General features: G+C 31.6%; 1 protein-coding gene across 6 annotated transcripts in view; it reads right to left on the bottom strand.

Annotated features, from left to right (window-relative positions):
• Rim (Rab3 interacting molecule) overlaps nt 1-22,399 on the bottom strand; it is a 300,437-nt gene that overhangs the window by 195,082 nt on the left and 82,956 nt on the right. For all 6 annotated transcript variants that reach the window (XM_075380711.1, XM_075380713.1, XM_075380709.1 and 3 more), the window contains exons 2-3: nt 17,659-17,963; nt 14,702-15,042 (exon numbers count right to left, since the gene is read on the bottom strand). In XM_075380711.1, the coding sequence (XP_075236826.1) occupies nt 14,702-15,042; nt 17,659-17,963 (646 nt within the window). The remainder of the gene's footprint in view (nt 1-14,701; nt 15,043-17,658; nt 17,964-22,399) is intronic.

Genomic DNA, 22,399 nt, shown 5'->3' with positions numbered 1-22,399 from the left:
CCCATCTGGCACAAATGTTTGCTAAAATTTTCACTAACTTTCAGCATGAAAAATTTCAAATATAAAAAAACTTATGATAATTCATCCAATCATCAATAGAATCACTATTTTTTCCAAATTTCTTGCTTCATTTCTTTATTAAAAATGTTCATCACCAAGTTTGAGCATAAAAAATCTCAAAATATAAGAAAAATGTATTGATTACTGGTCAACATAAAATTTAAAAAGCAGTATGTGTTCTATATAATATTTTATATGCTGAATCTGAATATGCATTCTGAAACAACCTATCGCATAACATTCTTAAGTTACAACCCCTTAAATTTATTTGTTCCATCATTCGTTGGACAAACAATGCAAATAAGTTAGTATGTCTGTATGTTTCATTATTCACATCTAATTTATATTGCGATGGTTGCTGTAGGCAGACCTATATTTGATATATAACAGTCAAATGAAGTCATTTCATGTCAAGCCATACATGTACAGACATATCAGTGAGTCAAGTAATGAGTAATTCAACATGATGAAATTTTCTTCAGTATGAGTTCAGCTCTCAGTATGGCTTGCTCTGTAATTTATTCGTGGTAGTGGTTTTATCATATACATATTATAAAGATTGTTTCATAACTGATGCCATAAATTCTGTGAGAGATTTTTATGACACAATAAAATTTGGTATTATTTTATTGAACATCAAGATTTGTTAAGCTGTGGTGTGTGTGTCTGTCTATCTGTCTCTCTGTGTGTGTGTGTCTCTCTCTCTCTCTCTCTCTCTCTCTGTGTGTGTGTGTGTGTGTGTGTGTGTGTGTGTGTGTGTGTGTGTGTGTGTGTGTGTGTATGTGTGTGTGCGTGGGTGTGTGTATTTGTTAAGCTGTGTGTTTCACACGGTTTTATTGTACTTCATGGTGATACAATTTTATGAAGTATTTTAAGTAATTAAGTATTTATAAATTAAAACTTAATTATTTTTATATTTAAGTAAGTATTTCTGTAATATTTCAGTTAATTTTCATTCATTAAAACATTTTGAATTTTACAATGGATAAAAATCATGGGCTTGTAAAAATTCTCCAAAAAGTTTTTGTTATGTTTGCAGAGAATTCACTCTGAAAAGTCAACGAAAACAAGTATTGAATTGCAGAAAACTGCTTACAAACATTACTTTCACTGTCCCTTGGGAGGCCAAGATAAATCCTGGCTTCACATGTAACATGCATCAAGTGCTACGTTAAACTAACCCAGTGGTTAAAGGGAAAAAAATGAGCATTTGCCTTTTGGCACACCTATGATTTGGCAAGAGCCTAATAGCCATTATGATGACTACTATTTCTGCTTAACAAATATTACCGGTTTCAATTCAAACAATAAAAGTAGTATTGCATACCCAAATGTTTATTCAGCTGGGACTGGTAGGTACTTCATGGTGTTGATTTTACGATTCCAATCACTCCAACTTCTTGGAAAGAAATTTCTGATTCCCCAGAAAGCTCAACCGATGAATCCTTAACTTCAATAGATAAAATTCCAGGAGTATCATATGCTGAACCTCATCTAATTACAGAAGCAGAACCAAGCGACCTAATTCGTGACTTGTATTTGTCAAAATGATATGCAGAACTCCTAGGTTCACGTCTTAAAGAATACAATTTGTTACACAAGGACACTAAAATTTCATGATATAGAAATCAAAACAAAAATTTACTGAAATATTTTAGAAGAGATAGTTTAATTTGTTCCTGCCATGATGTTAGGAGGCTAATGTCTAAACCGGACATTGGACATGTTATTCTGATCGACGTTTATTCATCAAAAAGAAGCTTAAAGGTGGTGTTGTTGCATAACTCAAATAAGTTTTCTTATACACCAGTAGCACATGCTGTAGGAATGAAAGAAACATATGAAAGTATGTCAAAAATTTTAAGTACTATTAAGCACGATAAACACTCATGGTGAATCATTGCTGACCTGAAAGCGGTAGGGCTTCTACTTGGTCTCCAGAATGGCTTTACATAATATATGTGTTTGTGGGATAGTCAGGCTACAGATAAACACTACTCAGTTAAAGACTGGCTAAACAGTAATCATTTTACCCCAGGAAAGGAAAATGTTGTCGATATTTCCCTTGTATAAGCAGATTGTATTATTTCACCACCTCTATAAAACTAGGCCTAATGAAAAATTTTGAAAAAACATCAGATAAAGATGAAAACGGCTTTAAATATTCAGCTGAGGTTTTTTCACAATTAAGTGAAGCCAAATTAAAAGATGGTATATTCATCGGGCCACAAATAAGAAAACTAATTCGTGAAAATGTATTTGAGAGCAAACTGAATACTAAAGAACTAGTAGCATGGAAGTCAATCAAAGATGTCGTTATTGGTTTTCTTGCAAACAAAAAAGCTGAAAATCATGATCAGCTTATAAATAAACCCTTGGTCAACAACAAAAATTTAGGCTGCAGAATGTCATTGAAAATTAATTTTTTACATTCTCATTTGGACTTTTTTCCCTTAAACTCAAGCGACATCAGTGACAAACATGGAGAAAGGTTCCACCAAGATGTATTGCATATGGAACAACGTTATCAAGGCAGATGGGATGAATCTATGATGAGTACTGAATGATAAAAACAGAAGACTTCACTAAACACAAAAGGAAAATAAAAAAGAAAGAAAGAAATTAAGATAATCATAAATGTTTGCAAAATAAATATAGGAATTTTAATTGTAATTATTATTATTATTATTATTATTATATTCTATTATTTAAGAAGTTTCTCAATAATTTAAAGGATCATAACTAAAAATCTGAGGATGATGAAGAAAAACTGATTTCATTTTAAGATTCTGCAAAAAATACATTCGACTTCATCTACTTTTATTTCGATTCAGAATTATTTTTTTTGCTGACCCAAGTAATTCATCCCTTCAATAGAAAATCACTACTATTCCAAATTTTTTGCTTCTGATTTTATTAATTTCATTGGAAGAGTTTACTATGGACTCTGACTAACACTCATATAAATTTTTAAAAATTTGACAAACTCTTCTTTATGAGATCTGAATACATTGACATTTTGTATATATACACATAAAATATTCTACTCCATTTATTCATTCATAATGAAAGGAGAAGGAGTGATAAATTGATAAAAACAGTACTAAAAGAATCAATACAAAGTGCAAAGAAGAGAAGCTGGAAAAGATTTAAAAAATTAAGGATAATCTCAAAGGAAATGAAAACTATCAACTCAAATACTGGTGGGAAATAAAAAAGAATGAAGATTGACACTGATGCAAGGGACCTGTCTAAGGACAGGTAATTTTTTGATATAATTATTTATTATTTTTTTATTTAATCGACACGGCTGCATGACCAGTTACTGCAGTTTCTAGGATTTTAATACTGAACTTTATAAAATTATTAAAGGATTATGAGATATTCTAATGTTATTTATACTAGGATTATTTATAATATTTATAAATATTTTATTTCATTTATTTATATTATTTTTGTTTTATTTTATTTTCATTGGAATGCAATTGATTAAAAACATACACAGTAAATGCATTATAATAATATTATTGAAAATTTACAAATGTTTACAAAAGCTAAACGTTTTTAACGCCTACTATCAACATATAACTGAAACATAACCACCAAAAAACAATAAACAGATAAGTAAACTTACCAAATTACCACCAATAATTGATTTTCGTGTGATCCTGAATTGTCAGATGGTATTCAATTCTACAATTACATCGAAATCAATTATTTTTTAAAAATTTAGAATTGCCTAAATTATTACTCTGTATAATCCTGAAATTTTGCTATGGACAAACACACAACTCCGCTGCCTATCACCGGAATTCTGGTAATTCATCCTTAATAAAGTTTTAGTATTATAAAGTGACAGTTAAGGAATTTCTAAATTATTATTTTTTTTTTTTTTAAGTAACTGATTTTGATGCAATTGTAGAAGTGAATATCAATTATGATGCACGACCCTCCAAATCTCTATTATTGGTGTTAATATGGTAAGTTTACTGTGTTTTGTGGTTAAGTTTCAACTAATATAAATATACATAAACAATATATAAAAATTAATATGTATGGAAATTTTGATTCTCCATATTTTTTATAATTTTTCCCTTATTTTCCATATTTTTACTGAACTACTATCTTCTATTTCTTTTTTAATGATTATATTTTTATTTTATTTTATTATTTAATAAAATTTCAATTTCTAAATTGTTTAGAATAAAACATAAATGAAAACATTGTATTTTTTATTAAATTATTTATTCTTATACATGTAAAAAAAAAAAAAAAAAAAAAATGGGAGTCTACAATCTCTTATTTGAAATTCCTATACTTTACAGCCTCTCTCTTAGTTAGGTTAATTTAATAGCTACTAGCTGCATTTAATATTAAATTGCTGACTGTAGACCAAACCTGAGAAAATTTGACAAAGATAACGGCAATGTATAATAAGCAAATGGAGAAATGTACCTACATTGTTCTTTCAGCACTAACTGGTTTCATTCAATTCTTTCCTAAATAATCTGTACTTCCTCACATACAATAAATATTTTTCACAAAAACCAATATTGTAAACCTAAATTAATTAAAAGTATGATTTTTAATTACTTAAAGACACATGCAACTAGTTTCATTGGCAATACTTCACTTTTAATTTAATTCTACAATTTTTAACATATCTTCTTTATCAATATTTACTTTTTGAAATTTACTTTTAAAAAAATTTTTTATTTACTTTAAAAAAAAAATATTATTTTATTTATTTTGAACTATTTAAATATTTTGTTTGCAATACTTCTGTGCCATTTCCTTTCCAATGATTTATTTTTCTTCTCAGGATTTAATCAATATTTCTTGATCACAAACATTCAATATAATGTTTACTTATAAATTATTTTTCATTTCATACGCAACAGTAATATTATTTTTTGATTATTATTCTTTAAAAGACTACTTTTAATATTATCAAACTCCACAAACACTAGATAAAAATTATATCAAATATAAAAAGGAAATAAAAAATAAAAGAATAATTGCAAATTTGCAACGGTGTAGGAAATGGTTGGAATATTATGATTAATAATAGCGTGAAATTAATACAATTTATCGGAGGAAAAAATTATATGATTTTCAAAAAATTCAAATTTTATATTAAAATTTATAATCAAAAATTATTATTTTTTAAAAAAACAAAAGAATATTTATACTTTTCTATGAATGAAGGAAATATATCTTAAGAAAGAACAAAAAAATTCATTATATTAAAATCAACAAGAACGATAAAATGCGGTAGTGTCATAGAATAAAAAATAAAACATTGACTGTGGACCTAAAATCATCAAGAGTTAATTTTGAAGTAGATACAATTAAACAATTTTTAATCTTTAATTACCTTCTACTATAAATAAAAACGTATTAATAACAAAGCGTAATATTATATTTGATCGTAATTAAACACCATTACATTTAGATTAAATATAAAGCGTACAGCAAAAGAGTATATTTCACGATCTGACATAGAATCAAAACTCAACTTACTCTGGGTGCAGGTAAATTATGTCTGAAATAAATTTGTGACCGTTAAATTTATAGAATAGTAAATGTCTAAATGTACTGTCATTGCTACAGAAAGTATTCATTTCATTCATTCTATGCCATCTTCTACAAGATAAATACATCAGCTACTTGTATACTACAAGCTACATTCTTCCAATGCAATTTGCTTTTAAAGAACTAATAGAAAGAATTTTTTTAATTTTAACTGAAGAAATTTTTATTTTTCATAAATCTACTGACCAAAGAATTTAAATTTTACGTCAAAAATAAATACAAGGCGTGTTTTAAAAGAAAGGTCCATTCTGAATTTGCTGCCATATGCAATGTAAACAAATTGTGACTCGTATACGTTAGTTATTTCAATCAATAGTAATCTTCTTAATTTTTCTGTTTAGCCTCCAGAATCACCGTAAGGTATTATTTCAGAGAATGATAAGTATGAATTTAAATGAAGTATAGTCTTGTACAGTCTCAGATCAACTATTCCTGAGATGTGTGGTCAATTGAAACACAACCATCAAAGAACACCGGTATCCACGATCTAATATTTAAATCTGTATAAAGTAACCGCCTTTAATAGGATTTGAACCTTAAAACTCTCGACTTTGAAATCGGCGATTTGCGATGGCATTCACCACTAGACCAATCCGGTCTGTTTCAACCAATAGTCAGGCGGTAGCAACAATAATTTAGTCATTTTTTTTGTTAGTTTTTACATTCATTCATTTTATAATGAACGCTACAATTCATGATCCTGCAAAGGGTGAAATACGAAGAGTAATCTAATTTTTGATGGCAAAAACTTTTGCGGCTGAAATTTATAATCTTTGCAGAATGAATATTATGAATGACGCTAAAGTAATGACTGTAGTGTTGCATTTCGAGAAGGGTGAATGAATGTGCATAATGAAGAAAGCACTGGCTGGCCATCAATGTTAATGGGCGATTTAATGGAAAGAATCGATAAAAAAAAACTTGAGAATACCGGTACAATAGTGTTTGATATTTCCTGTTGTTTTACAATCATTGATTTATGAAGTTTTAACTGAAAAATTGGAATCTAGAAAACTGTGTGTCAAATATGTTAACAGTCACACACAATGAAAAAGATCTTGCTGCAGCGCATGAATTTTTGCAGCTTATGAAAATGAAGGTGATGAGCTGACCGATTGCGCTGTTGCTACAGATGAAATCTGGTTCTCTTATTTGAATGTTGAGTCAAAGCAGCAATCGATGTGGTGGCAGCATTCATCATCTCCTAAACTGAAGAGGTTAAAACAAGAACCTTTGGTAAAGAAGCTTAGTAGTTCTGTGATGAAACAGGTGTCTCGCTTGTCAAACTTAGTGATCATGGAACTACATCAATGCCAATCAATATGTATTGCATTGTAAAAAAATCTTACAAGAGCTGTAAAAAGCAAACGATGCAGGATGCTGTGCCGTAGGATCTTGTTATTTTGTCTGATTTGTTGACAAATCGGAAAATGAAGCAACGGGAGAAATTTTAAAGGAAAATCTTCAATGATCTACCTTATAGCTTTGACTTAACTCCTTTTTTTTCTTTTTCACATTAAGCAGTGGCTTGCATCACAAAGGTGTAGCAATGACAATAAATTGAAAAATGGCATTAGTGTGCGGTTTAGGTCACTGGCGATGGTATATCTAAAAGAGGGAATGAAGATACTAGTGAAATACTATGAAAAATATGCTAAGGTTGTAACCAATTATATAGAAAAGTAGTAAATAAATGAAATTTTTATATGTAACTAATAAAGTTTGTTCATATTTTTTCAGTTTTGATTTTATTTCAAAACAGACGCCTTGTAAAAACAAGTTTCATAACAGCATATTATTTTTACGTATGTTTTGGTCAGAATTTAAAAATCATAATTTTGAATATAAATACTAAATTTATCAATAAGTAAACATATATTAAAAATTCAGAAAAGAAAACTTTTTTAAGATGTTTTAATACTCTAAAAAAAAGCTGTATACCAATATATTAATTACGAGGCAATGGGAACAAAATCTGAAATGTAGGAAATACTTTTGTCATTTCTTCTGTAAATTGCTGTACAATTGAAGAAATCTTTATGGAATCTTGATTTAACACTGCCTAATACAAAACTAACTATCGATGAACTGAAATGCCATATGAGTATACTGCTGTGATTACATATTCATTTATGTCTGTAGGTAAACTTGAGAAATATAAATTGCATCCGAATAATATTTTTCTCTACATGTAAATCAAAATGTCTAAATTTATGTGTTCATTTAAAACTTCAGGTTAACGAAAATGATTCTTTTACAATTATTTTTAATTAAAATTTGAGTATGCTTTTAGAGGTAAATTTATTTAAATAACTTCAAAATTGAGTAAACAGTAAAACTTACAAAAAAAAATGTCATATTTAACAGAATCAATTTTTAATATTTTGAGTTGTTGGCAAATTTGTGTTCTGCAACAGAATGTGATCTATTTGTTAATTCAGATTTAGGAAAAAAGTTAATTTTATCTTAGTATATTATTTATCAAAATCGGATGAACTATATATAATAATAACTTTAAAAAGATTTGAGGGTTTTACACCTTTATATGTAGGCAAGTGATGTTAAGTATATATTGTATACATAAACTACAGTAATATCTGTGGTAAATGCTAAGATGCATTTTATCTTGCATTTTACCCAGAACTAAAGAAAAGAGGTTTTTTGCTTCAATACCTTTATTTCAGTATATAACTTTTATTTATGACATTTATTTTCAGTCCAATGTTAATGCAGGATTACGTACAAAAAATATAACCAACCAATTTTAACAAAACTTGCAGATTTAGTCCAGTTCATATTTATTAAACTAGAAATTGATATTTACACAACTGAAATGTCAGCAATGTCTACAATTATGTTAAACAATTTATCCTCTTGATGAAAAAAAGGTTTTTGATTCAGAGTGCACTTGACAAAAATAAAGCGCATTTCTATTTATTTAAAAAAAACATATTTAAAAGTTTCATTTTTTTAGTTATTATGATAGATTATAAAAGGATGATGCTAACCTCAAACATTAATTATTATAATAAACTATAACAAGTATAGTTAAAAGTAGATTCAGTGATTACTTTTAAATGTTTCAACAACATGTTGAATCTGTTGACCATAATGTAATAAAAGTTCACAACCACATATGGCCCACAGTCAATGGAGAAAGAAGAAGAAAATGAATCTAAGAAGAAATTCAATAATTTAAAGAAAAGAAAAATAAGACATGAGATGAATTCAATACAAAAAAAAAGGCAATCTGTAAACGTTTTACTATTGTTATGGTTTAAGTAAACTTCCATTAAATATTTTATTTAATTTTTGACAATGAATGCGACTTCTATATTTCAGTTTAATAAGAAATATCAACAATAATGACCGCCAAATAACATATTACTGTCCACAAGCACTATTACTCATAAAACCCATAACTGAACAAGGCATAATCAAGCTATAAAATTTTCACTAACAAAATGAAAATAGCAATATCCTCAGTACCTGTAATAACAATACAGATTCAACACTAATAAAACTGCAAAGAAATATCCTTTGATATATAAACCTGAAACTAAAGTAAAAATCTAAATCAATAAATTTTTACTGTTTACAATAATATTGACAATATTATGAAAAAAAATAGTTATGCAAATTAAATATTTTAAAATGATGGTTGAATTACACAGAAACTATTGCACAGGATGAATTATAAAATTGTGACGAAGAGGTCACAGTCATTGAAATAGTAAAGAATAAAATCACAGTACTGTGGAAATTATGCAGTCATAATCAACCACTAAGAGGTTTCAGGTGAATAAGGAAGCACACACAAGGATCTCATTCCGATTAAATTTATAACATGTTTATTCCCTCTATGAATCATGAGACCTGCCGATGGTGTGCGGGCTTGAGTGCTCAGTGATACAGAGAAGATGGACCAAAGGTGCAATCATATCGAAGAGGAATCTGTTGAGAGGCAGACTGAGGAATGATTCCTGAAACAGAGCAGCAGCTCTTTCAGTAATTGTTAAGGCGTAGGTCAGGAGGACTTGAATGGCCATATCAACAACATCAGTCAATCTCTGAGTACTGTGCAGCTGAAAGCAATGGAAAAATAAGGCGTTTTTTTTCCAGAAAATGTAGCTCTCTGCATCTTCATGTAGCAAAGAACACATAAAAGGGGATGAAAATTTAATAATAGTTGGAGATTGGAATGCAAGCATCGGAGAAGGCAAGGAAGGAAATATTGCTGCGGATGAATATGGGCTGGACAAAAGGAATGAAACACGGAACAAACTTATTGAGGTTTGCATGAAGTATAATTTAGTAATTGCCAACATCCGGTTTAAAAATCATAACAGAAGAATATACACAAGGAAAAAGCCTGGTGATACTGCAAGAAAATATAGATGAAGAATGGAGAATGTTAAAAAGGAAATTCTTAAACCAGCAGAAGTGAACTTAGGTGGAAAAAATTGAACTGGTAGAAAACCTTGGATATCAAAGGATATATCGGAGTTGATGGATGGACATATAAAGTATAAGAATGAAATGATGAAGAAGGAAGTATTGACAATTAAGAAATTCTACAAACAAGAAGTACAAATTAGTGAAAGAACAGTGGATTAAAGAAAAATGTTCAGAAGTGAAAAGAGAAATGACCACTGGTAAAATAGATGGAGTATACAGTAAAGTTAAGGAGAATTTTGTGGAACATAAATTAAAATCTAACAATTTGTTAAATAAAAATGGTACACCGATTTATGATACGAAAGAAAAGGTCGATAAGTGGGTGGAATATATGGAATAGTTATACAGAGGAAATGAATTAGAAACTGGTGTAATAGAGGAAGAAGAGGAAGTTGAAGAGAATGAAAAAAGAAATACAATACTGAGATCTGAATTTAATAGAGCATTAGAAGATTTGAATGGCAGAAAGGCTCCTGGGATGGACATGATACCTGCAGAATTACTGTGCAATGCAGGTGAAGAAGCAATAAATTATACACACTGGTGTGTAATATTTACAAAAAAGGTGAAGTTCCATCAGACTTCCCCTTTAAACACTCTTAAAAACAGTGCTTTGGTATCAATAGTCATGATACCAAAGAAAGCAGGAGCATATAAATATGAAGAATACAGAACAATTAGCTTAACTGCTCATGCAACAATAATCTTAACTAGAATTCTGTACAGAAGAATTGAGAGGAGAGTGGAGAAGTGTCAGGAGAAGATCAATTCAGTTTCAGGAAAAGTATAGGGACAAGGAAAGCACTTTTAACACTCAGATCAATAGTAGAAGGAAGATTAAAGAAAAACAAACCGACATACATGGAATTTGTAGACTTAGAAAAGGCATTTGGTAATGTAGACTCGAATAAATGGTTCAGCATTTAAAAAAATTTAGGGTTCAAATACAGAGATAGAAGAACGATTACTAACGTTTGCAGGAACTGTAAATAGGGCAGTTTTAATTGAAAAACATAAGAAAGAAGCTGTAATAAAAAAGGGAATCCGACAAAGACGGTCCCTATCCCCGTTACTTTTTAATTTTTAATTAGCAGTTAATGATGTTAAAGAACAATTTAGATCCAGAGTAACAGTGCAAGGTGAAAAGATAAGATGCTAAGATTTGCTGATGATATAGTAATTCTAGCTGAGAGTAAAAAAAATTTTAAAGAAACAATGAATGACATGGATAAAATCCTACGCAAGAACTACTGCATGAAAATAAACAAGAACAAACGAAAGTAATGAAATGTAGTAGAAATAACAAAGATGGACTACGGAATGTGAAGAGAAAAGATTATGGAGGTAGAAGAATTCTTTTATTTGGGAAGTAGGATTACTAAAGAGGAACAAAGCAGGAGTGATATAAAATGCTGAATAGCACAGGTGAAACGAGCTTTCAGTCAGAAATATAATTTGCTTACATCAAAAATTAATATAAACATCAGGAAAACATTTTTGAAAGTATATGTTTGGAGCGTAGCTTTATATGGAAGTGAAACTTGGACGATCGGAGTGCCTGAGGAGAAAAGATTAGAAGGTTTTGAAATGCAGTGCTGTAGGAGAATGTTAAAATCAGATGGGTGGATAAAGTTACAAATGAAGAGATGTTGTGGCAAATTGATGAAGAAAGAAGCATTTGGAAAAATATAGTTAAAAGAAGATTGATCTTTTTTTGATTTGCATGGCATTTCTCCTGCCACCACCCCATTCCGTTGCCCTAAAGCATAAGACCGAATATCTGTGCCACAAACAGCTACTGACCCTCGAATCAGTTTAGTGACCAGTGTCCTAACTAGCTCCTAGAGCTAACCTAATTGCGTGAGCGAACTAAGCATGGTGCCACACACCACTTGTTTCGTGTCCCACTGGTCACTTGTCATATATTCTAAAATGGGTAGGCGCACCCCATCAACTACTAAAATATATATGACGTTCAATAAATTAAATTTATCATGTGAAGACAGCAATTTACTGCCACGCCTAGGTTGCTGAATGCCAGCAAGTACCTGTCCACCAATATTAAAGCGCTTGGAGCTTAAATTGTCTGATGGCCAGCCATAACTCTTGGGTAGCTTCCCACAGCAGTAAGGTAGGAGGTCTTTCCTTTACATAAACTGCTGATGCCGATTAAACGAAGCAACGGCATCAAGGAACACCCACACGGTCCGACAATGTGGTTCACGCTATATTGACTCGCCGCTTATGAGTGGCCAATTTTCTCCTTAACCTCTAAGTTCCAGGGTGGCCTGAGTTCTGGCTCCTCCAAGAGCTGGGCAGTCGAACATCACATGTTCGTTCGACTGGACCTCCCCACAGACACACAGCTCATCAGCTGCCAGGCAGAACCAAAACAAATATCGGTTCAAGTTCATGTGGTTGGAGAGCACCTGGGCACCCGTTGCCCTCAAAAATGAAACAGAGGCATACCATCCCCCAGATCCTGCATAAATCTATACAAAGACCTTCCCTTAGTCGTGGTGTGCCATTCTTGCTGCCATGCACCCATCGCAAGGCTGTAAAGCTCAGACGGGAGATGAGCAACTGAACAAAATTTAGAACCGGTGTATTGTGATCACTGTTCCCCTCCGGTACATGCCCAACTTGAAACTGCATCCCAAATGCCTTGGCCTCCCTACCTCTTCGCAACTACCACATAGCCGCCCGAATTTTCACCACTAAATTGATTGGGAGAGCCTTTCCCAATATGCTTGTAGCCTCGTAGGAGGTTGTTTTAAAAACACCAGTGCATACTACTAATGCTCTGTGCTGGGCATTCCTTAAATTCTGAATAAGTGCTCTATTTCTGTCCAACCTATGCACCCAAACGAACACAGCATAAGAGGCCATACTTTCGAAGACACCTTTATACTTATGTACAAATGATGGCCCAACTGCTCACAATCCTTCCGAGCAATCCTCCTAAGCTTGTGCATCACAGAGATAGCGTCTGCCGCTACTTGCCTAGTGTGGTTGCTAAACAACAACTTTTCATGAAACAAAACACCTAGGTATTTATGTACTCTAACTCGGCTGATCACACAGCCTTTATACTTAATGTGGGGGTTTCGACTGCATGATAATTTGTCTGCACCCTTGAAAAGCATAAACTTCGTCTTAGGCACAGAAATCTTTAAATTTTTAATGTCCATCCAGCCTTCCGTGGTCAACAAGGCTGCTTGCACTCGATCTTTCAGCTGCGGTCATGAATTACCATGAACGAAAAGGAGACAGTCATTGGCGAAAGCCTGGGCCGTGACCCCTTATGGGAATGTCAGTCTCAGAAATCCATCAAATACCAGGTTCCACAGCAGGGGGCCAAGAATAAAACCCTGCTGGTTTCCCCTGGTGACAGACTTTTCCACAGCCAGTTAAAAGAAGAAACAGACTTATAGGCTACATACTAAGCCATCTTGGAATAGTCACTTTGATGTTGGAGGAACAAAAGTAGATGGGAAAAATTTTGCAGGCAGGCAACATTTGGAATATGTAAAACAAATTGCTTGTTAGGATGTACCATGTAGGGAGTATACTGAAATGAAATGACTGGCGCTAGATGGGGCATCTTGGAGAGCTGCATCAAACCAGTCAAATGACTGTAGACAAAAAAAAAACACTGTCTCCTTAAAGGCTCGCAAAATTTTACAAAACACAGTATTTTGAAAAAAATATAAATTCGACATAAGAATATTTTTAACTTTTTTCTTTTACCATTTTTAAGTCTTTATAATGATAATCTACTCTAATGAAAATAGAATATATAATGATAATACGCTTCAATATATGTATATATATTTACAAACTAACATAATTAATCTATAGTATTATATAATTACTTTAATACAACCAATTTATTTAAAAAGTTCTTGTAACGATCACGGTCCCAGTACAAATGGTTATGCCATCATCTGTTTGCAATTGTTAATATCACAATAATTGACAAAATATCAGTAGAATAGCTATATCTGCTTTGTTAAATAAAAGCAAATAAATCTATGTCAAACTATTTAATTTAAAAGATTGTGCAATTTAAACAATTGTTAATATTCAGTAGTAAATGTTCTGATTTTGACTTGAAGATTTGTCACAATCAATTATGCAACAACAAAGGGAATATTACTATCTATCTTAACTAAACCGTCAATGATATTTTGAATAGTTCTTGCTTTGTGGTAACATCAACCATTTCAAATCAGATATTAACACAGACCTATTCATTAGCTAAGAAGCGACAAGTATCATTTGATCTGTAACTAAGAGAATGTTAAATTGCTTTATAAAGACTGTTAATTCAATCCAATTATTTACACATATCAGTAATTCCTAACATAAAATCACTTACGCACGGCTGCTGGTCAATTCTTTAATATATAAAAATTAATTTTTTAAACGGAAAACTTATATTGTGTTCAACAATAAAAGATATACAAACACTTTTTTTTTGTATACATAAAATTCAGAACAACATTGTTAGTTTGTTTAGTTAACAAATTATTATAATTATAAACAATAAAACTGAAGAATCATAGTAAATTAAAAGATAACATACCTTTTTCACTTTCATGTTCTTCACAGCTAGTATACTCAGGTGTAGATCGTAATTCATCATCTGAACTAGAAAATGAATGTTGCGGTTGAGACGATGGATGCCGTTGGTTAGGAGCAAGACCACCACCAGCAGGCGGTACAGGTTGCGTTCGTTTTGTCGAGCCGGTACGACGATGTTTTTTACTAGATATTGAACCAGGAGCAGGTGGTATAAGTCCTATTGTCGTTCCAGTAACAGCATGATGATGCGATGAATAGTCCATTGATGATGATTGTTCAGATGATAAGCTATCATTGCGATACTGTTGCGATTGCGCTCTCATTAATCCTTCCAATTCACCTCTGAGAACACATAAAAATACATCAAAATAAAATTACTAAATAATTTTAAATCAAAAAATTACAAATTCATTCTTTTATAATTATATTCAATAGGTCTGTCATTTTTTTAGTCATCATAAAAATCTGATTTTTTTTTGACAAACTATGCATAATTAGCCAGATAACCACATAACTGACGTAAGTAATATCAGAATACAAACAATAAATATACTTATTGCTTCTCTACAAAGTCTCCCTAAAGTTCTAAACATTTTTTCCAACATATGGAGAACTTGTGGATCGCTTCTTCATAAATAATTGCAGATGTGTCATAAGCCAATTGAACATGTTTCATTGTCCCTCTGGAACTGACGTCCTTCATTGCCTGATTGAATGGCCCAAACTAAAATAAAGGGGCTTAATTTGGACTCTATAGGGGGAAGTAAAATTCATTAAATTTGTAAGTGCTAATAGTGTGTAGTTTGGCACTTTCGTAAAAGAATCACTTCTCTGACTGGCTGATGGCACCTTTTGTTCCTGTAGGCAGCTTTCATTTTGTCCAAAAGCTGGCAGTAGTACACAGCATTCACAGTACCTCACACATGGAGAAAACTGTCGAGCAAGATGCTGCCTTTCCAGTTCCAAAAGACAGGTGCAAGGACTTTACCGGTTGATGGGCACGTTTTTGCCTTTATACAGTGAGGCTCTCCACTCTTATTCCACTCCACACTCATCAATTTTGACTTCAAAGCATAGCGGTGGATCCATATCTCATCACATGTTATATAATAGTTGATGCAAAAATTTATCCCCCTCGCACCAAAATCGATTCAGGTGCTTTGGAAAATTCCTGTCCGTCTGTTTCTGATTTTAGATCAAAAGTCTTTACACCAACTAGCATATACTTTCAATAACCAACAACAATTTCATTAACCATAAAGCGCTGATCGTCTTCAATGACTGAATGTTATTGTCACCCTTATCCTTGAACATCTACTGTGGCTCTTATTTTCTACAACTTCACGCCCTCCTCTAAATTCGCTAGTCCAGTTGTAGGCTCAAGTAAGTGATAACATAACACCCAAAATCCACATCCAGCCTAGCCAGAATTTCTGAGTTTTAGACACACTCATTCATGAGAAACTTCACGATAATAAATTATGCACCTGCAATTGAACCTCTAGCTCTGACATGATGCTACAGACTAAATAGATGTAATTGCCAAAGGAAATGGATGCTCCATTTCCTTCCCCCGTTGCCACTGTCAATATCCTTCTGTGCCAGCCAACTTAAGTTCATAAACGAACCATAAAGACAAAATTCTGGTTTATATTTGACTAAGAGTCACAGTAAAGTTTTTTGATCTTTTCATTAGTTAACTAAGAACTTGTTAAAAAGACGAAATATCTATTTTTATTAGAAAATTCAAACTCAAATTTATGGCATTTGATGTTACAAGCTTCATAATTTTATCTTTATCTCATAAAATTTGTTTATGTCCAGTATTTTAACTGGGGTACACCTTTTAAAAATACTTTTATCTGCATTTATAGAAAAACTATTTTTTTCACAGTAATAAACAGTTTTAAAACAGAAATTTTAAAATTATAATCCATTCATAAAATTAGAATCATGTTTAATCAAGAAGATGGAAAATACCGACAATTATAACAGGTTCTTAGGTTTGTTTATTTGTAGGAGAGAATCAAATACACATGATTATAACATAAACATGGTTACAAAAGTCTTTTAAAATTGATTATTGTATGTTTTATTATGTAATTATTATAACTGGAACTCTATGCTGCTATGACACAGTAGGCAGTTGATTGAATGCTCTTAAATAAAATTTTATTGTCATTAATGTCTTTCTTTTATATTCAAATACCAGTTAAAAATAAATACTCTACAGCAAACAGAAGCAACATAACAATATAAAAGGACCACAGAAACATAAAAAAAAATGAAGAAAAGTAGGCATAAAAAATAAAACTCTGAAAAATAAATTGAACAAAAAATAACAGTATGCAAGACAATTGTTAAGAATGAAATATCTGAAATTTATGAAATATTACAATTTTTTTTTTAATTTTTTTATTCAGTCTATCAAAATGAATAGTCAGTTTTTTAATTTTTTAAAAATATCCATTCCTCATAGAAAATTTTTTCTTGAAGATAAATCAATACAATAATTGTAGAACTGTTAGTTAAAAAAATTTTGGTAAATTGGACAAAAAAATACTGATAATTAAGTTAATAAGACATATCTTAGCATTACTTTTGTGTTTCACATGAGCATAAAATCATTTTTAAGTTAAAAAGAATTCAAAAAAGGGTATTTAGATATGAGATTAAATTACATCGGTTAATAGAAAAGCAATCACACACAAAACTAGAGTAACTTTGATTTTTTATTGGCATTAGGAAAAGCATTATGAAGACTCAAACTCGCTAACAAAAATACAGAATGGCTAGTATTAGTAAAACAAATGATAAAACACGTGAACAGCTGAATTACAATTCATACTCTGAGCAATAAAATTTAACAATTCAGCATTTATATAATAACTTATTCATATATATACAAAACTAATTCTACAATAGAAAAATATCATAATTAAATTATAATTAGCTAACCTATAAAAGCGTACTTCCTCTTCTCTAGAAACAGGAGTAGTTTCAGTTCTTGCCTGTTCCTGTTGTGAATATTGTCTTCGAAGGACACTACCTGATCTAACTAATGGCTGGTTTTCCTTTTCAGCAGCACTATGAGCACGTTCTAATTTCGGTCGTTTATCAGTCGGTGTAACAACTTGATGATGTAAATCGGCTTCTATTCTCCTCATTATTGGATCTCCAGCTGACATTCCTTTATTTATCCACTGGCCGGTTTTACTTAATAGTTCTTGTTTCTTTCTACATAGGATGCAAACCCAAATTACCTATAACATAATACATACCATGTGAAGAACAGCAAAAACTTCTTACAAAAAAAAAATTTGTTAAAAGAATCAACATAAAATATTATCTGCTGACCTCCACAGCAGAGCTGCAGTGACTAAGGTTATTGTCTGAAGAACTCGTACATTTGAATTCTAGTCAGGCATTTTTTAAATACTACTGACATATTTTAGCAAAAATTATAATTATTACAAGTGTATTTAACTAGTTATTAATTAACAGAACCTCCATGGACAAGTAATACCATTTCGGTTTTTTTTATATAGAAGGTCATTTTGATCTACTCCTGAGTAGCAAGAAAAGTTTTCATAAGCAACAAAATTTCAGTTCTGTATTCCCAGACAATCCCTCCAAATTATGGAGGAAATGACATTACCCAAATAATATAATAATTATAGTTGTTTTAAAACCTTCCAGTAGGAAAATTTTAAAACCTATAGGAATATGATGTAATTATTTAAAGACTGTTTTATAATTCAGTGAGCCAAAAAGTTCTACAAATTACTTCAATTTTCCTTACAGAAGTGAAAACTGTTCTCTGATATCTCTTTAACAACCGGGCAAATTATTGCAGCAAGCATACATATGTCTGAGTTTATCCACACAAAACCATTAATCAGTAATGTGTTCCTCTCATTCTGTGTAAAGATAAGAACCAAGGATAAAATAAGGAAACCGCTTGCTACCTGAAGGGCCTAAAAGCAGTCTTTTGGGTTGATTTATTTGTTTTACAGTACCTCTATGAATAAGATATTCATCTCTTTTACTTATTATTGATCTCTAAAACGTACGTTTTAGAAATCAAATACAGAGAGTTCATAAGGTGATGCAACCTAATGTAAAAATGTTTCCTTCTTTTGTTGCAGGTTTAATCGAGGAAAAATGGGTGACACAATGCAGCAGAGAATATTCACTCTCTCCGGACACATTAGATGTGCCAATTATGCTCATATGCAAAATACTTTTACACAAAATACGGTGTGGATGCACCAAACAAGTCTTTCATCAAGCAACTGTATGACAAGTTCCAAGGGAAAGGAAATGTGGCAGATGCAGCCAAAAGTTGTCCACCAAAAGTAATAACACCAGAAAAGTTTATCAACGTGCAAGCTGCATATTCTGTTAGTCCTAAGTCTGTGTAACGTCTTTCTAGTCAGTCTGGTCTCTCTGTCAGTGGTGCCCACTTGCATCGTGTAAATGTTTAAAGATGCATTCATACAGAACTGATGTAGTTCATGAGTTGTTACCTGCAGACACTGGAAAACATATAGCTTTCTGTCAGTGGTTCATGTCATTTGTAACGTCAGATGGGGAAGAACTAAATGATCGGTTTTGGTCTAACAAGGCACGGTTCCATCTTGATGGATACGTGAATGTACAGAATTCATACGCTTTGTATACAGAAATCCTCATCAACTGCACGAGTCTCCTCTGCACAGACAAAAAGTGGGTGTTTGGTGTGCAATGTCTATGGCTTTAGCAGGACAATCCTACAGCTCATGTTGGCTGTATGAGCTGTACGGTGACTTTCTTGGATCAGTGTTTTCACAGACAAGTGATTTCGAAAGGTTTGTGGCCCCCTTGGTCTCCTGATTTATCCCCTCCTGACCTTTTTCTAGTGGGGACACCTTAAGGATGCCAGTTAAAACACTCATCCTCACACCGTTCCCAAATTGCAGAGTGAAACTGAACAATGTGTTGCTGCAATTTGTCAACAAACATTACTGTGTTTTAAGAGTATGCAACATCGTATTGAATTATGTGAATTGCATAACGGAAGCAACTTTCAACACTTATTGTAACTTACTCATTTTCCCATAAGGTTGCGTCCTTTTTTGAACACCCTGAATTATTATAAAGTATAACAGTATTTATGTAGTCTATTAGTGAAAATTCTTGGGATATATTGAATGTTGATAAATCTTTGAATACAATCAAATTGATTTAATTTAGAATAGAATAATTAATATCATAAGATTAAACTTTATTGTTTTATTGAACAAAATCGGTAAGTGTAACATCATGATGAAATATTTAATATTCATATGTATATGTTTGTATAAAATATATTATTACATCTTGGGGTTATTAATGGAGTGAGAACAATTTTATTCTAATACAAAAGTGAGCTGTAAGAAAAAAATTCCTAAAAATAACAGATAATTTACTTTTATTGTATCGGACAACAAAACTTAGAAACAGTTTTGTGTTACATAATGTGTAATAATTTGACCCCACAAGAAAGGAAGTTTCTATTTTTATCTAACTGTAAAAAAAACTTACAATGAATTTATTTAAAATTAGATTAAAAAGTTTTATTTTAAACAAACAATATTTTTACTTTTTTGATGCATTTTAAAATGAAAAAATGAGATAGTCAAATTTTCTGCATACCTATGCAATGCGTTTTTTAAAGTTATATCCATCTAAATATTTATCAGTCTATACCTTTATTAATGCTTTTGAAATCATTTTTATTACTTGATGGTACTGGAATTGGAAAACCTGTGGACTGAGATACTGGTCTTATACATGAGGGAATATCAAGATAATTAATAATATGTCTAGTCATAGATGTTATCACTGATATTTTTGTAATGCTAAACCAGTCCGCCAAGCAATCCTTCGGATCACTCCAAACTGCTGGAATTGTAAATGATATGTGACGAGATCCATTCAATCAAACAGTCAACAGCATTACACATGAATTGAAGCAAATATGAAGAGCCCAGAAACCTGTCCCGATCACCTACTTTACATCCAAAATATAGTTCATAGATTTTTTATCAGTGAAGTTATAATTCTTATCTGAGACTTTAATGTTACCTTACCACAAGTGTGGCATAAACTGTTTGGATGGTTCATCCAGCTATGTGACATTTTTATTGAAAGATTCACTACATCACACTCACAAACACATATTACAATACTATTAACACTTTATACACACACAAGAGCTTGCACTGATGTTGCAGATTTTTCTTAGCCAGCATGATACACTGTTTATAGTTTACAGTATTCCAGCACTGAGTCATCAAATCAAAATTAGTATACGCTGTAATTTATGCCTAACAGGTCACATAAGTGCATGTAGAAAAAAAAAATGACATGCCTCATTCATGTATAATTTTTGTTTTTATTATCGTGTAAATAAATAAAAAATATATTATTAAACATTGACATATTACACTTGCATTGTTTATGCACGTGTACTTGGTCAGAAATAGGAAGAGCGATTACAAAAAATCTGAGGTCGATAAGGAAATTCTAACTTCATATTCAAAATTGGCACCCAAAAATAAAAGAGATTCAGCAAATATTGACCACGTAACAAAATCATTGTTGACCAGTCTAAATTTTTGAAGTAGCTACATTTTATAATAGTCTATAACTGAAGTTTAATTAAAAGAAAAAATAAATAATTAAACTATTGATAAAAAAACGTAAACACTTGGTTGAAGGAAAAGACTTGAAAATGGAGTAAAACACTGTAACATGTTACTCCTGGAACCAATAATAAACAAAAAAGTAAGAACACACTTCTTGTTTGCTGCTTAAAAAGGAGGTAACAAGACAGTGGTTTTTAAATTTATTTGATATATAATTCTTTAAATATAAACATACATTGGCAGGAAGTAAGAAAGGATCAAAATGCATTCTAAATCTTTTGACCTCATAATTAAAATTTCTGCTTTCACAGTTTGAATCCTTTGAATGAGAATTATGACAAAACTATAAGTAAAATAAATCAAAATGTTGTGTCGAGTAAGAAAGCTCATATAGAGAGATTGTGTTCATGTGCGCTCTGCATTTTAGTGGCTTTTTTGGATTGCTTTTTGTGGTTTTTTAATTGGAAAAGTGGTGCAGTTTATTGAGATAAGGTTACGGAAGAAGATTTTAAAGTTTCATGATTTTTGGATTACGGACTGAACCATAATTTCAATTTTTTTTGTATGCATTAATTGTTCGTATATAACCAGTGTATAAGCTATTGAGGTTGGAGTAGAAATATTCTACGTCAAACAAACATGGAAATTCAGGACAGTGACATCACTGCCAATAGTAGTAAACAAGGAATTATAAAATTTTTCAACAATTTTCACAGAGGTAAGTGAGAATTATTCTAAGTCCTCACACGCTCTATAAGGGGGATAACCTTTTCCGCTATTTGTCCACCCTTATTCTTTCGATCTCAGAACCCCCCCGGGAACTTTGCGTCCCGCATCCTTCCAGATCCCTTGACCCCCTTCCACCAAAAGTTTTTGTGGACCCCCCAAATTTTTAACCTATTTTCGAGCAGATACATTTTACCTACCTCCAAAATATTACCTGACCTCCCCCCTTTTTGACCCCTCCAAACCTAGGCTTGAAGGGTGTCAAAATACAGATGTGGCGTTGGTCAATTTCCGTGAAGAAC

Source organism: Lycorma delicatula, chromosome 12 (genome assembly GCF_047948215.1).
Source record: "Lycorma delicatula isolate Av1 chromosome 12, ASM4794821v1, whole genome shotgun sequence".
Lineage (NCBI taxonomy): Eukaryota > Metazoa > Arthropoda > Insecta > Hemiptera > Fulgoridae > Lycorma > Lycorma delicatula.
Note: the sequence above shows the minus strand (reverse complement) of the source record. Positions and strands in the feature narration are given on the sequence as shown.